Source organism: Zonotrichia albicollis, chromosome 18 (genome assembly GCF_047830755.1).
Source record: "Zonotrichia albicollis isolate bZonAlb1 chromosome 18, bZonAlb1.hap1, whole genome shotgun sequence".
NCBI classification, from domain to species: Eukaryota; Metazoa; Chordata; class Aves; order Passeriformes; family Passerellidae; genus Zonotrichia; species Zonotrichia albicollis.
The window spans coordinates 12,443,987-12,458,185 of NC_133836.1; the positions used below are offsets into that span (position 1 = coordinate 12,443,987).

Sequence of the window (14,199 nt, forward strand, 5' to 3'; positions counted from 1 at the left end):
TGCTGTCCCTCCATCCCTTGTCCCCAGTCCCTCTCCAGCTCTCCTGGAGCCCCTTCAGGCCCTGCCAGGGGCTCTGAGCTCTCCCTGGAGCCTTCTCCTCTCCAGGTGAGCACCCCCAGCTCTCCCAGCCTGGCTCCAGCCCTTGGAGCACCTCCATGGCCTCCTCTGGGCTCACTCCAGCAGCTCCAGATCCTCCTCATTTTGGGGACCCCACAGCCAGGGGCAGCTCTGCAGGTGAGGTCTCACCTGAGCGGGACAGAGGGGCAGAATCTCCCCCTCCTTTCCTGGACAGGGGGGTTTTGGGGTCCCAGCTCTCACCCACCAGCACCCCCAAACCCTTTTCCCAGCACAGCCCAAGGTGTTCCCTGCAGGAAATGATTCCCAGGCAGCCTCAGGGATGCAGCAGCTCTGCCAACATTGAAGCCACACTGCCGGTGCCCCCAGAGCAGGACGGTGGCACCCAGGCCGGGCAGGCTGAGGGGACAGGGGACACTCACCGGACTTGTGGACGCTGCGCAGGCAGGACAGGGACGCGTTCAGCCGGGCACACTCCTCGCTGTTGGCCCCAAACTTCTCCACGGTGGCACAGACCTGGTCATCGGTCATGTCCAGCAGATCCTCCAGGCTGAGCTGCCCCGGGGCGATCTCCTGAGGGAGGAATGGGGCAGGAATGAGGGAGGAGGAGAAAAACCCGCCTGGAGCATCCTCTGCACCTCGGGGAACACCAGGGACAACCCATGGATCCAAACCCCTCCATTTCCCACCTGAATCTCCAAGAAAACCTGGAGGAACTGAGGTTTTTCTACAGTTTTAGATCCAGTTTTTAAATCCAGACCCAGCTCAGGCTCTGGGAGCACCAGAAAAAGCCATCCCTGAGTGGGAACAGGCAGCACCTGAGCTTCACTCCAGAATTCCCTTTTCCCTGGAGTGGGATTGCCTTTGGGTGCCATCCCCTCACTGCACCTGCAGGAGCCCAGGATGTGACAGGAGGACACTGATGGGGACATGGCGATGTCCCCAGTGCAGAGGGGTCCGTGTGACACCCTCTGGGGACAGCAATGGGGTGTCCTCACTGCTGGGTGGGGTCAAAAATCCACAGGAAAAAAGGGAAGGAAAGGGAAAATGGGAATGGGGAAATGGGAAAAGAGGAAGGGAAAAAGGGGAAGGGGAAATGGGAAAGGGGAAAAGGGGGAAAGGGAAAAAGGGGGAAGGCAAAAAGGGGCAAAGGGAAAAAAAGGATAAATCAAAAAAGGGGGGGAAAGGAAAAGGGGCAAGAGAAAGGGGGAAAGGGGAAAGGAAAAAGGGGAAAATGGGAAGGGGAAAGGAAAAATGGGAAGGGGAAATGGGAAAGGGGAAGAGAAAAGGGAGAAGAAAAAGAAAGGAGGGAAGGGAAGGGAAGGGAAGGGAAGGGAAGGGAAGGGAAGGGAAGGGAAGGGAAGGGAAGGGAAGGGAAGGGAAGGGAAGGGAAGGGAAGGGAAGGGAAGGGAAGGGAAGGGAAGGGAAGGGAAGGGAAGGGAAGGGAAGGGAAGGGAAGGGAAGGAAAAAGGAAAGGCTCCCTCCCTTTTCCCTTGGCCAGCCCTTACCTCCATCACCTCCTTGCGGATGTCGACGATGCGGAACCAGTGCAGGAGCTGGGGGAACCCCTCCAGTTTGGCATTGCGCTCCTGCAGGGCCACCTTCCTCTTGCAGGACAGCTGCCGGCTGAAATACTTCACCAGTTTGCTCTGGAAAAGAAGGGGAAACCCTCATGGGATCCCCCGCTGGCAGCTGGGGCTCTGCTCTCGCTCTGCCCCATCCCAAGGTGCAAAATTCTGCCCCAAAACGCTCCTGCAGCCAAGAGCATCGAGGTTTGGTGTCCAAGAGGGAATTTCCCTCCTAAAAAATCCCTTTATCAGCTCCTTCATCCCAAATCCAGCACTGGGGTCTCATTCAGGGGGTGGGCAGCCCTTGGCATGCCCTGGGGATGTGAGGGGGGACAAGGGGACAGCAGGACAGGGGGACAGGTGCCACTTTTCCCACAAACGCTGCACAGGAACCCACAGGACACTTTTCTCATTTCTACTCCCAGCCTCTGAGCCAAGGGACACCCAAAGGACACAGTCTCCTCTCTTACAGCCAGATTTGATGCCAAGAACCCCCCAAACATCCCTCAAAAGCCACATTTGCCTCTTTTCCCCGCACAAAAACCCTACAATGGGAGCAGCCACAGCTTCACACCCCACGGCTGCAATGTGGCATTTTTTCCTCATTCCTCCCTCACCAAACCAAATCTTCCTCTCTGCTCCTTTGCAGCCCCATCCCTGCTCAGATCAACCCCAAATTCCCCCAAATCCTCCCACCCCGAGGCCAGAGCCGTTCCCAAGCACAGCTTAGCTCCCAAAATGAAGCTGCCCTCCTTTTTCTGGGAATTCAGAGCAGGGCTGGGAAGCTGCAGGGATTTCCTGCCCCTGCTTTTCCAGCTGGGTGATTCCTCGGCGCCTGCAGCACTAGATGGTGCTGTGCCCCTGCTCCTGCGCACCCCAAAATCAGTCGGGTGAAATTCGGGCTGATTTGGGATACAGGGATAAGGGGAGAACCCCCTGGTGGGATTTGGGAATTCTCCTGTCTTTCCTGGAAATTTAATTTCCCCAATTTTCCCCCACTCTTTCCCCATTCCCAGCTCACCTCTGCATGTTGGTGGTGGGGGCTGCCCCATCCCCATCTCCATTCCCACCCCAGGACCCTGATTTTGGCACTGGGGATGCTCAGAAATAAATCACCTTTGTTCCCTTTGGGATCCCACCTGGAGAGGCAGAATGGAGAACAGGCCGGGGGCAGAATGTGGATTTTTTAGGGATTTCTTTTCCTGGTGTTTTGTGTCCATGCAAGGGCATTTTTTGGGAGACAGGAGCTGCCTCTGGATGTGTTCAAAATGCCTGGGGCTGCTTCAGCTCCAAAAGCCTGGAGTGTGTTTATGGTGTGAGATCCAGGATGATCCTTAAAACTTTGATTGTCTGTTTTGGGAGTGTTTTTCCTTAAAAATCAGCCCTGGAAGTGGGGCAGGGCTCTGGGCTCCCTGCAGCCCCCCAGGTCTGGATTTGCCTCGTTTTTGGGGGTTGATTTTCAGGGATTAATCAGAGGTTGGCATCACCCCCAAAATCACCCCCAGGTGGGTGAGGGCGCGTCAGGAGCTGGGGACAGGGTTGTCACCTCCTGGCAGCTTCTCTCCATCCTCAGCCTGGCTACCAGGGATTAATTCCTGAAAATTAACCCCCAAAAATGAGGAAAATCCAGACCTGGGAGGCTGCAGGGAACCCAGAGCTCTGCTCCACTTCCAGGGCTGATTTTTAAGGATAAACACTCCAAAAACAGACAATCAAAGGTTTAAGGATCAGCCCGGATCTCACACCCCAAACACGCTCCTGAAGCAGCCCCAGGCATTTTGAACACACACAGAGGCCTCTCCTGTCTCCCAAAAAATGCCCTTGCATGGACACAAAACACCAGGAAAAGAAATCCCTAAAAAATCCCCATCCTGCCCCCAGCCTGTTCTCCGTTCTGCCTCTCCAGGTGGGATCCCAAAGGGAATAAAGGTGATTTATTTCTGAGCATCCCCAGTGCCAAAATCAGGGTCCTGGGGTGGGAATGGAGCTGGGGACAGGGCAGGTCCCACCATCAACACACAGAGGTGAGCTGGGAATGGGGAAAGAGTGGGAGAAATGGAGGAAATTAAATTTCCAGGTGGGGGAAACTCACCCCCACAGAGCCCTTGAGTGACAGGAGGGGTCATTTTTCGCCCAGAAGAGGATATTGCTGGGACCCCCAGGTGCTTTGCTCCATGGATTTCCAGGGAAAAAGAAGCCCAAAACCCCTCTGTAAAATCCAGAGGCTCTCGGGTTTGCTGAGGATGGAAAGGGGAGGGAATTCCCTGCCCCATCTCCCGCTCATCCCGGCACGGAGCACGTTTGGGAAACGCCGTGTCCCTGCTGTGGCACCGCCTCCTCCGTGCCTCAGTTTCCCCGCCTGGAGGCGGGCAGGGGCGACAATCCCGCGGGTCCCTCCCTTCCTGCGGGTGGAATGTGATGCTGGATTTTCCTGCGGAGCTGGGGTTGATTTCCCACCTTCCCAGCGCCTCTCCCTGCTGCATCCCTGCCCGGGGGAAAGGCAGGAGCGATGCTCTGGGATGACGGAGTGAAACCGCCAGGATTCCCGTATCTTTGGGGGATCCAGCAGCTCCTGGAACCCCGCAGCTCCTTGGAAACAGCGTCCCTGCTGCCCCGGGGGCGCAGGAGCGATGTCCCCGCTCCATGTCACTCCTCAGGACCTTGGGTGACCCCGGCCAGGAGAGGGGCCGGGATCACCCAGGGCTGGAGCCGGATTTCCCAATTTCCCGAGCGGGAATTTCCCTGGGCTCGTCCCAAAGCCAACATGGTTGCTGGCCCCAGCCTCGGCAGGTTCCGAGCCGGTCTCCAAGGAGCCACAGGGCGGCTGTTCCCCCCTGGAATGGGATCCTTGACATCAGCCGGGCTGGAGACAGCACCAGCCCTGCCTGGACACCGGGGAAATCCAGGAGGGGGAAGTTCATTTATTCATCTGGCACCGTGGGGATTGCCCATCCCATCCCATCCCATCCCATCCCATCCCATCCCATCCCATCCCATCCTATCCCATCCCATCCCACCCAATCCCATTCCCCATCCCATCCATCCTCCTTCCACCCCATCCCTTCCCATTCTGTGCCATCCTCTCATTCCTTTCCTGCTATTCTTTCTCTTCCCATCCCATCCCATCCCATCCCATCCCATCCCATCCCATCCCTTTTCTTCCTCACCCCATCCCATTCCTTCCCATCCCATCCATCCTCCTTCCATCCCATCCCACCCCTTCCCTTCCCATTCTATTCTCCCCATTCTCTCTGTTCCCATCCCAGCACATTCCATCCCTTTCCTTCCCCAGCCAATCCCATTCCCCATCCCATCCATCCTCCTTGCACCCCATCCCTTCCCATTCTGTGCCATCCTCTCATTCCTTTCCTTCTATTCTTCCTCTTCCCATCCCATCCCATCCAGATCAGCACATCCTCTCACTTCACTTTTTCTGCACCCCTAAAAATCCTTTTCCATGACAAGAAACACGACCAGAGCGGCTCCCTCCAAGGGGCTCGTTATTCCAGAGGCACCTGGAGCAGCCTGGGGCTGGGGAATTCCTTGCCACAGTTCAATTTTCTCTCTCAGGGCTCTCCCAAGGTCCTGTTGGGCTTATGAGATGTTTCTGCCTCTGCTCATCCTTTATTTCGGGAGATGCTAAATTGTCCCTGGGGATTTTTGCTGGGAGTACAGGAGCCAAAATGTCTCCATCCAGCATCCTGGGAGGATCCAGCTCTGGGAAAAGTGCACTGTGCTCGCCCATGGTATGAGACAGCAGAGAATCCACACGTTCAAGGCAGTGAAAATCATAAAATCATGGAATGGTTTGGGTTGGAAGGAGCTTAAAGCTCATCCAGTTCCACTCCATGGGCAGGGACACCTCCCACTGTCCCAGGCTGCTCCAAGCCCCGTCCAGCCTGGCCTTGGGCACTGCCAGGGATCCAGGGGCAGCCACAGCTGCTCTGGGCAAATCCCAGCGCTGGGACAGCACCTGCAGAGCCTGTGGAGGTTTGGGAATGGCCACAGCTCCTTCCTCACCACACAGCAGCCAAAAGTATCCTGGGAGAGTTCCCTGTCCCTGGCAGGAGCACGACAGCCCAGGGAGAGGGAAATGTTGATCCTGGAGCCATCCACCAGTTCCTGGGAGCCCTGGTGTTCATTTTGACACTGGGATGGGGTTTAACCCCACAGACGGTGCTGTGGGACAGCTGGGAATATCACCCAGCTCCCAGCAAATTTTCCTTCTGCTGTTCCCAAACTCCTCTGAACACACCACCCCCTATCCATATTTACACCTCAAACTCCACCAAACACAGCACCCCCTATCCATATTTACACCCCAAATTTAGAGCCAGAAATCCCAGCTGCCACACTTGGACAGGGATAAAATCCCACAGCCCAGGCAAGGCTGAGGGATAAACACTCAGCTCCTTCTGGATGCTGCCCCATAGGAAGCAAACCAGACTCAATTCCCACTCCAGGTGTTTTATCCCAGCTGCTGCCTTGGTTCTCAGTGGAACCTGTCCCAAGGCATAAGCAAGACCCAAAAAGCCTCCCAGCTCCAAGGATTGCCCCTGGAACCATGGTATCCATCCCAAAAATGCTGCACAGCAGGAGGCAGGAGGATGAGAGTTCACATCTACCTTAAGGTGGCTTAAAACAAAAAAAAAAAAAAAAAAAAAAAAAAAAAAGGGAAAAACTTCTATTAATCCAGCAAAATCAATGCTTAGCCTATGAAGATGAACCAAAACCCCACGGATTCTCCCGTTTTATTCCAGGTTCATGCTGACACAAGGGCTGGGCACTGTCCCCAGTGCCACATCCCTTTGCCATGGCACTGCCTGGCCCAGCTCTGCTGCCCCCAGATGGGAAGGGAAGAGGCTCAGAGCGAGACTCAGAGTCTGTGCCACGTCCTTGGGACGTGCTGGTGGCAGCAGGGACTCAGGGACACAGAGACTCGGGGACTTGGGGACTCAGGGCCAAGCTGAGCTCCTGCTGACGCTGGTGGCAACCCAGGACAACGCCAGGAGCCAGCCCAGGGCTGGCATTGGGAATGTGGCCCTGGATTCACTCCCTTCGTGGGAATCACCCTGGGTTTGAGGTGAAAAACAACCAGAGAGTGCCAGCAGGGATGTCCTTGGCTGGAACATCCCCAGCTCCCGGTTTGGGGGTGTTTTAGGGATGGCAATGCCAGGGTTCCCTGTGGCTGGCACTGAGGGATCCATAGGGGCTGGAGAGGTATGGGACAGCAGAGAATCCACACGTTCAGGCAGTAAAAATCACAAAATCATGGAATGGTTTGGGTTGGAAGGAGCTTAAAGCTCATCCAGTTCCACCCCATGGACAGGAACACCTTCCACCTGAGTGATCCAGTGCTTTCCTGTGAGTATTTGTAGGATAACAACCCCCTGACCACCTCCAAACCCTTCACCCAGCCCCATCTGAGCTGCCCCAGTGGCACTGGGATGCTGGGAAGGAGCATCCCATCAGGATGACATCCCCAAAAAAACCTCCAAAACCTTTATCCAGCCACAGTTTGGCTACCCCAGTGGCACTGGGGTGCTGGGAAGAAGAATCCCACCAGGATGGCATCCCCAAAAATCCTCCAAACCCTCCATCCAGCCCCAGTTTGGCTGCCCCAGTGGTACTGGGATACTGGGAAGGAGCATCCCACCAGAATGGCATCCCCAAAAATCCTCCAGACCCTTCATCCAGCCCCAGCTGAGTTGCTCCAGTGGCACTGGGATGCTGGGAAGGAGCATCCCATCAGGATGACATCCCCCAAAAAACCTCCAAAACCTTTATCCAGCCCCAGTTTGGCTGCCCCAGTGGTACTGGGGTGCTGGGAAGGAGTATCCCACCAGGATGGCATCCCCAAAAATCCTCCAGACCCTCCATCCAGCCCCAGTTTGGCTGCCCCAGTGGCACTGGGGTGCTGGGAAGAAGAATCCCATCAGAATGGCATCCCCAAAAATCCTCCAGACCCTCCATCCAGCCCCAGTTTGGCTGCCCCAGTGGCACTGGGGTGCTGGGAAGGAGCATCCCACCAGGATTGCTCCACCACACTCCCCTCCATGTCCATGGGACACAGACAGGGAATCCTCAGTGCTGACCTCAACGAGGCCAATCACTCCATGTGGGATGAGCTCCTGCACCTCCTGGCAGGTTCTCCTGGGGATTTGGAGCCTGGTGCATCCCAAAAAGTCTTCAGCACACCCCAAAACCACTGTTATCCCTCTCCTGAAGCTGCTCCAGGACCAACAGCTCCCAGCCCCTCACACAGAGAGTTGGGGTGAGGCAGGGCTTGGATCAAGGGATGGGAGCGGGAATGAGCACAGGCTGGGATGCAGAGCAGGGAGCTGCACCCCAAACCTGGCGTGTCCCCACGAGTGGCACAGCAGTGACGTGGTGACGCCCCGATTGTCCCCACAGCACTGGGGAGCAGGAGCAGCAGAACAGGGTGCTCCAGTCCTGTCCAGAGCCACGAGCTGCCCCACAGAGGGGCTGCAGGAGCAGCTGCAAGGCCTGAGAGGGATCAGGCTCTGAAACCCCCCCAGCTCAGCACCAGCCACCCCCACAGCAGCAGCACAGCCCCGCTGGCGTCTCCCAGGGTCACGGCCTTGCTCCTCCTGCTCCGTGCCAGCTGCAGGGATCCCACTCAGCCCTGGCAATCCCTGGTGTTCCCTGCCCATCCCAGCCCACCGAGCTCCTGCTGAACCACGCATTCACCCCAGCAGGGGCTCAGAACTCTCCAAAAGGAGCCTCATCCCCTGGGAGGCAGCGGTGGGGAGGGGAGAAGGCAGCTGGGCTGGGAGGGAGGGATGCAGGTGGGCCAGGGGGATGCAGGTGGGCATGGGGGATGCAGGTGGGCCAGGGGGTTGCAGGTGGGCCAGGGGGATGCAGGTGGGCATGGGGGATGCAGGTGGGCCAGGGGGATGCAGCCACCTGGGCCAGCTGGAGTCTGCTGGAAGGGATGCAGGTGGGCTGAGGGGATGCTGCCTGCTGGAAGGGATGCAGCCAGGCCCGTGGGATGCAGCCTGCCACAAGGAATGCAGGTGGGCCGAAGGGATGCAGTCCAGGGAAAGGGATGCAGGCAGCAGGGGTGCAGGTGGGCCGATGGGATGCAGGAAGGTGGAAGGGATGGAGAAGGAGCCGGGAGGAAGGGACGGGGCCGGGCCGGGGGATGCAGGAAGGGGGAGGGGATGCAGGTGGGCCGGGGGATGGATGCAGGTGGGCCGGGGAATGGATGCAGGTGGGCCGGGAGATCCAGGTGGGCCGGGGATGAATGCAGGTGGGCCGGGGGATGGATGCAGGTGGGCCGGGAGATGGGTGCAGGTGGGCCGGGGGATGGATGCAGGTGGGCCGGGGATTGATGCAGGTGGGCCGGGGGATGGATGCAGGTGGGCCGGGAGATGGGTGCAGGTGGGCCGGGGCTGGATGCAGGTGGGCCGGGGCTGGATGCAGGTGGGCCGGGGGATGCCGCCTGCCGGGCGGTGGAAGCCGGGGGAGGGACGCGGCCGGGCCGGGGGATGCCGGGGGATACCGGGAGGATGCCGGGGGATAGCGGGGCGCTGCGGCCGCGGCCGGGCGGCCCCCGTGGGTGCCGGCAGCAGGGCTCGGTGGTCCCGGACCCACCTCGGGGCCACCTGCAGAGCGCGCAGCCTCACTCGGGCGCACCGCAGCGCCGCGGGGGAACCCGCCGCGGCCCGGGGGGGGTGGGGGGGAGACCGATGGGGGGGGTGTTGATGTTGGGGGGGGTCGGCGGGCCCGTACCTCCAGGGTGCGGATCTCCTTCTGCGTGAGGTCGTTGGAGGCGGCGCACTTGGTGCGGAGCCCCTCCAGGTTGGAGATGCTGATGTCGATCATGTTCTGGACCAGCTCGCACTGCTGCAGCGCCTTCTGCAGACTCAGCTCCTGCTCCTCGCTCCTCGTCATGTTGTCCTCATCCATCGCTCGCCGCCCCCCCCCCCCCCGCCCGCCCGCCCTCCCCTCCGCCCGCCGCCGCCGCGGCCCCCCCTCCGCTCGGCTCCGCTCGCCGGCCCCCGCCGCCGCTCAGCCCCGCTCGGCCGCGGCCCGCAGCATCGCGGTGCCCACCGAGCCGTCAGCGCGGCGCCGCCGCCGCTACCCCCCCCCCGGGCGCGGCGGGGCGGGGGCGGGGGCGGCGCGCTCCGGCTCCGCGGGGCCGCGCTCGCTGCGCGCCGCTCCGCGCGGGAACCCCCGCACACCCCCGGGCCGGCAGCCCCGGGCCCGGCAGCGCCGCGGCGTCCGCATCGCCCCCGCAGCCACACGCGCATCAGCATCCTCACCCCCGTCAGCACCCTCACCAGCATCAGCACCCCCACACCATCTTCAGCACCCCTGCAGCCTTATCAACACCCCCATCGTCAGCAACACACCCCCCCCAAGCTTATCAACATCCCCATTGTCATCAACACACCCCCCCAAGCTTATCAACATCCCCCCCAAGCTTATCAACATCCCCATTGTCATCAACATCCCCCCCAAGCTTATCAACATCCCCCCAACCTTATCATCATCCCCCAGCCCCATCACCCCCACACCTCCTCATCCTCAGCATCACCCCCCTCCTCATCAACATCCCCCCAACCTTATCATCAGCCCCAGCCCCATCACCCCCACACCTCCCTATCCTCATCATCACCCCCCCTCCGTCAATATTCCATCAACATTATCATCAGCCCTAACCCCATCACTCCCATCCCATCACATTCCCATATCCCAATCCCCCCCTTTGCCCACACCCCCATCCTCATCAACACCCCTATCCCTTATCAACACCCCCATCATCATCAACACTCCCCCCAACCTTATCAACATCCCTCCAGCCTCATCACCCCCACACCTCCTCATCCTCATCATCACCCCCCCTCCTCATCAACATCCCCTCAAACTTATCGTCACCCCCACCCCATCACCTTCCCACATCCCCATCCCCCCCTTGCCCACACTCCCACTCTCTAAACACCCCCCTACTTTATCAATACCCCCATCCTCATCACCCCTTACCCCATCACCCCCATCGCCTTTCCATCTTCATCATCACCCCATCACCCCCTCGCAGCCCCCAGCCCCGGCACTTTCCCACCATCCCCATCCACCCCCATCCCCACATCTCCTCATCCTCATCAGCACCCCCATTCTCATCACCACCCATCCCTATCCCCATCCACCCCATGCTCCAAACCCCCACATCTCTCCATCCTCATAACCACCCCTCATCCCCATCCCCCATTCCCACGCCTCTCCATTCTCACAGGAATTTCCCCATTCCCATCCCATCCCTGTCCCTCATTCATCCCCCCCATCCCCATTTCCATTCCCATCTCTCCAGTCCATCCATGCTCATCCCAGTCCCTCTGACCCCAGGAATGGGACAGGAGGGGAGCACCAGGGGGGAAGGGGGCAGAGAGGATGGGGGTGGGGGCGGAAATGGGGGTTTGGGATAATTGGGGGGTCTGGGGTAATGGGGAGTAAATGAGGAAGGGGGGCTTGGACATTGGGGGGCTGGTGCCAAAGGGGAATCTGGGGAAATGAGGGGGGGATGGAAATGGGGTGGTGGGGGAATTGGGGGGATAATAGGGGCTGGGGAATGTGGGGGACCTGAGGTAATGGGGGGAAATGGGGCAACATGGGGGCTGGGGCAGAGATGGAGAATGGAAATGGGGGGCTCTGGGGAAATGGGAAAGCCTGGGGCACTGGGGGGGATCTGAGGCAATGGAGGGGTCTGGGGTGTTTGGGGGTGTCTGGGGCACTGGGGTGGGCATTGGAGGGTCTGGGATATTGGGGGATCTGGGGCAGTGGAGGGGTCTGGAGCACTGGGGGTGTCTGGGGCACTGAGGGATCTGGGGCACTGGGGTGGGCATTGGGGGATCTGGGGCATTGGAGGGGTCTGGGGCACTGGAGGGGATCTGGGACACTGGGGTGGGCATTGGGGGATCTGAGGCATTGGAGGGGTCTGGAGCATTTGGGGGGATCTGGGCATTGGGGGATCTGGGACATTGGGGGATCTGGGACATTGGGGGATCTGGGGCACTGGGGGGGTTCAGGGGCACTGAGGGATCTGGGGCACTGGGGTGGGCATTGGGGGATCTGGGGCATTGGGGGGGTCTGGGGCACTGGAGGGGATCTGGGGCACTGGGGTGGGCATTGGAGGGGTCTGGAGCATTTGGGGGGATCTGGGCATTGGGGGATCTGGGACATTGGGGGATCTGGGGCACTGGGGGGGTTCAGGGGCACTGGGGATTGCTGCTCTGGGGCAATGGAGGCCAAGCCTGGCCAACACTCGGGAATTATTCCAGAGAGACGGAGCCAGGATGGTGCTCCCAGAGCCTTCACCTGCTCCAGGCACAGCGTCCTCAGAGCTGTGACCTCCCTGCCTCTGGATGTGTGACTTCATTCCCAGCTGGCATCCCCATGCCAGCCCCTCCCAGCTCTGGGGAGCACAAAGCCAAATTCCCAATGGCTCACAGTGGTCGGCTCCCTCCAAGTTGGGATGTGGCTGAAAAAGCTGGAAAACTGCTGATTTTTTACTTTTTTTTTTTTAATTTTAAATCAGAACCTTTAATTTCCAGGCTGACTCTTAAGGTAGGATGTCCCTTTTCTGCCCTGTCCCCAAGGCTGGCCGTGACATCAAATACTGCCAGGGAAGGGAAGGGAAGGGAAGGGAAGGGAAGGGAAGGGAAGGGAAGGGAAGGGAAGGGAAGGGAAGGGAAGGGAAGGGAAGGGAAGGGAAGGGAAGGGAAGGGAAGGGAAGGGAAGGGAAGGGAAGGGAAGGGAAGGGAAGGGAAGGGAAGGGAAGGGAAGGGAAGGGAAGGGAAGGGAAGGGAAGGGAAGGGAAGGGAAGGGAAGGGAAGGGAAGGGAAGGGAAGGGAAGGGAAGGGAAGGGAAGGGAAGGGAAGGGAAGGGAAGGGAAGGGAAGGGAAGGGAAGGGAAGGGAAGGGAAGGGAAGGGAAGGGAAGGGAAGGGAAGGGAAGGGAAGGGAAGGGAAGGGAAGGGAAGGGAAGGGAAGGGAAGGGAAGGGAAGGGAAATATGAAATAAATTGCAAGCAGCTCCCAGAGACTCCACTGGGATAAAAGCACCCATCCCAAAAGCCTGCAGCTGCAGGGATTTTGGATGTTCACCAAACCTCATCCTTCCCAAAAATCCCTACAGCAGCCTGTGGGATAGCTCCCATGCTTGGAGCTGGCCATGGTCTGAGAGATGGATGAACATTCCAGGCAGTGGGAATGGCACAGTCAGTCCATATAAAAACATCTGATTATACTTTAATTGACTTCTGTGGGTTTTCTCCATGAGAAAAGAGTTTGGAGTGACTCAGAGTCTGTAAACTGGGTTAATGTTCCCTCAGTGCCAAAGGTGCTCTTCCAGGCATGACATCCTGCTGGCAAGGGAGAGGGAATGCCCTGGCATTGCCAGGCCACCCTGGCAAACCAACACCATTGCACCACACCAGGCCTTTCCCACCTAATTCCCCCCAAACCCCCCATGAGGGTTCATTGCTCCAGCTCGGGGTGAGCTGCTCCTTTGGGTATCAGCATTGGGATTTCCTGGTTATTAATATGGCAAAGCACTTCTTCAGCTCCACATGGGGTGGGGGCACCCCTGGGATTTCAGCTCTCAGGGAGCACCTTTTTAATTCTCTGTGGAAGAGCATCTCTGTCCCATCACCTCTGTCCTGTCATCCCTGTCACCTTCATCTCTGTCCCTTCAACCTGTCACCATCATCTCTGTCCCCATCATCCCTGTCACCATCATCTCTGTCCCCATCGTCCCTGTCACCATCATCCCTGTCCCTTCAGTCCTGTTGCCATCACCTCCATCCCATCATCTGTGTCCCCATCATCCTTGTCACCATCATCTCTGTCCCCACCATCCTGTCCCATCACCCCTGTCATCATCATCCCTACTACCATCATCTCTATCACCATCATTCCTCTCCCCATCATCTCTGTCCCTTCAACCCTGTCACCATCACCTCTGTCCCATCACCTCTGTCATCATCTCTGTCCTACCATCCCTGTCCCCATCATCCCTGTCATCATCATCCCTGTCACCATCATCCCTGTCCCTTCAACCCTGTTGCCATCACCTCTGTCCCATCACCTCTGTCCTACCATCCCTGTCACCATCATCCACCTCTTCATCACCTCAGTCCCTGTCCCATCACCTCTGTCACCATCATCTCTGTCATAATTTCTGTCACCATCTCTGTCCCATCATCCCTGTCCCATCACCCTTGTCACCACCTCTGTCACCATCATGCCTGCCCCACATCTGTCTCCTTATCTCCATCACCATCATTCCTGTCACCATCCCCCTGTCCCATCACCCCTGTCCCATCAGCTCTGTCCCACCTTCCCTATCCCATCATCTCCATCCCATCACCTCTGTCCCATCACCTGTCCTATCATCCCTGTACCCATCACCTCTGTCCCATCATCTCTGACCCATCATCTCTGTCCCATCAACACTGTCACCACCATGCCTGTCCTGTCTTCCCTGTCCCATCATCTCCATCCCATCACCTCCGTCCTGCCACCTCTGTCTCCATCA

The 14,199-nt window shown here is 58.6% G+C and overlaps 1 protein-coding gene across 3 annotated transcripts in view; it reads right to left on the minus strand.

Annotated features, from left to right (window-relative positions):
• The window catches only part of KSR2 (kinase suppressor of ras 2), a 93,279-nt gene extending 83,669 nt beyond the window's left edge, over positions 1 to 9,610 (minus strand). For 2 of the 3 annotated variants that reach the window (XM_074554318.1, XM_074554319.1), the window contains exons 1-3: positions 9,399 to 9,610; positions 1,584 to 1,724; positions 498 to 648 (exon numbers count right to left, since the gene is read on the minus strand). In XM_074554318.1, the coding sequence (XP_074410419.1) occupies positions 498 to 648; positions 1,584 to 1,724; positions 9,399 to 9,575 (469 nt within the window). In that variant the 5' untranslated portion in view covers positions 9,576 to 9,610. The remainder of the gene's footprint in view (positions 1 to 497; positions 649 to 1,583; positions 1,725 to 9,398) is intronic. The other variant, XM_074554320.1, reaches the window with a different exon arrangement.
• Positions 9,611 to 14,199: the final 4,589 nt, after the last annotated feature.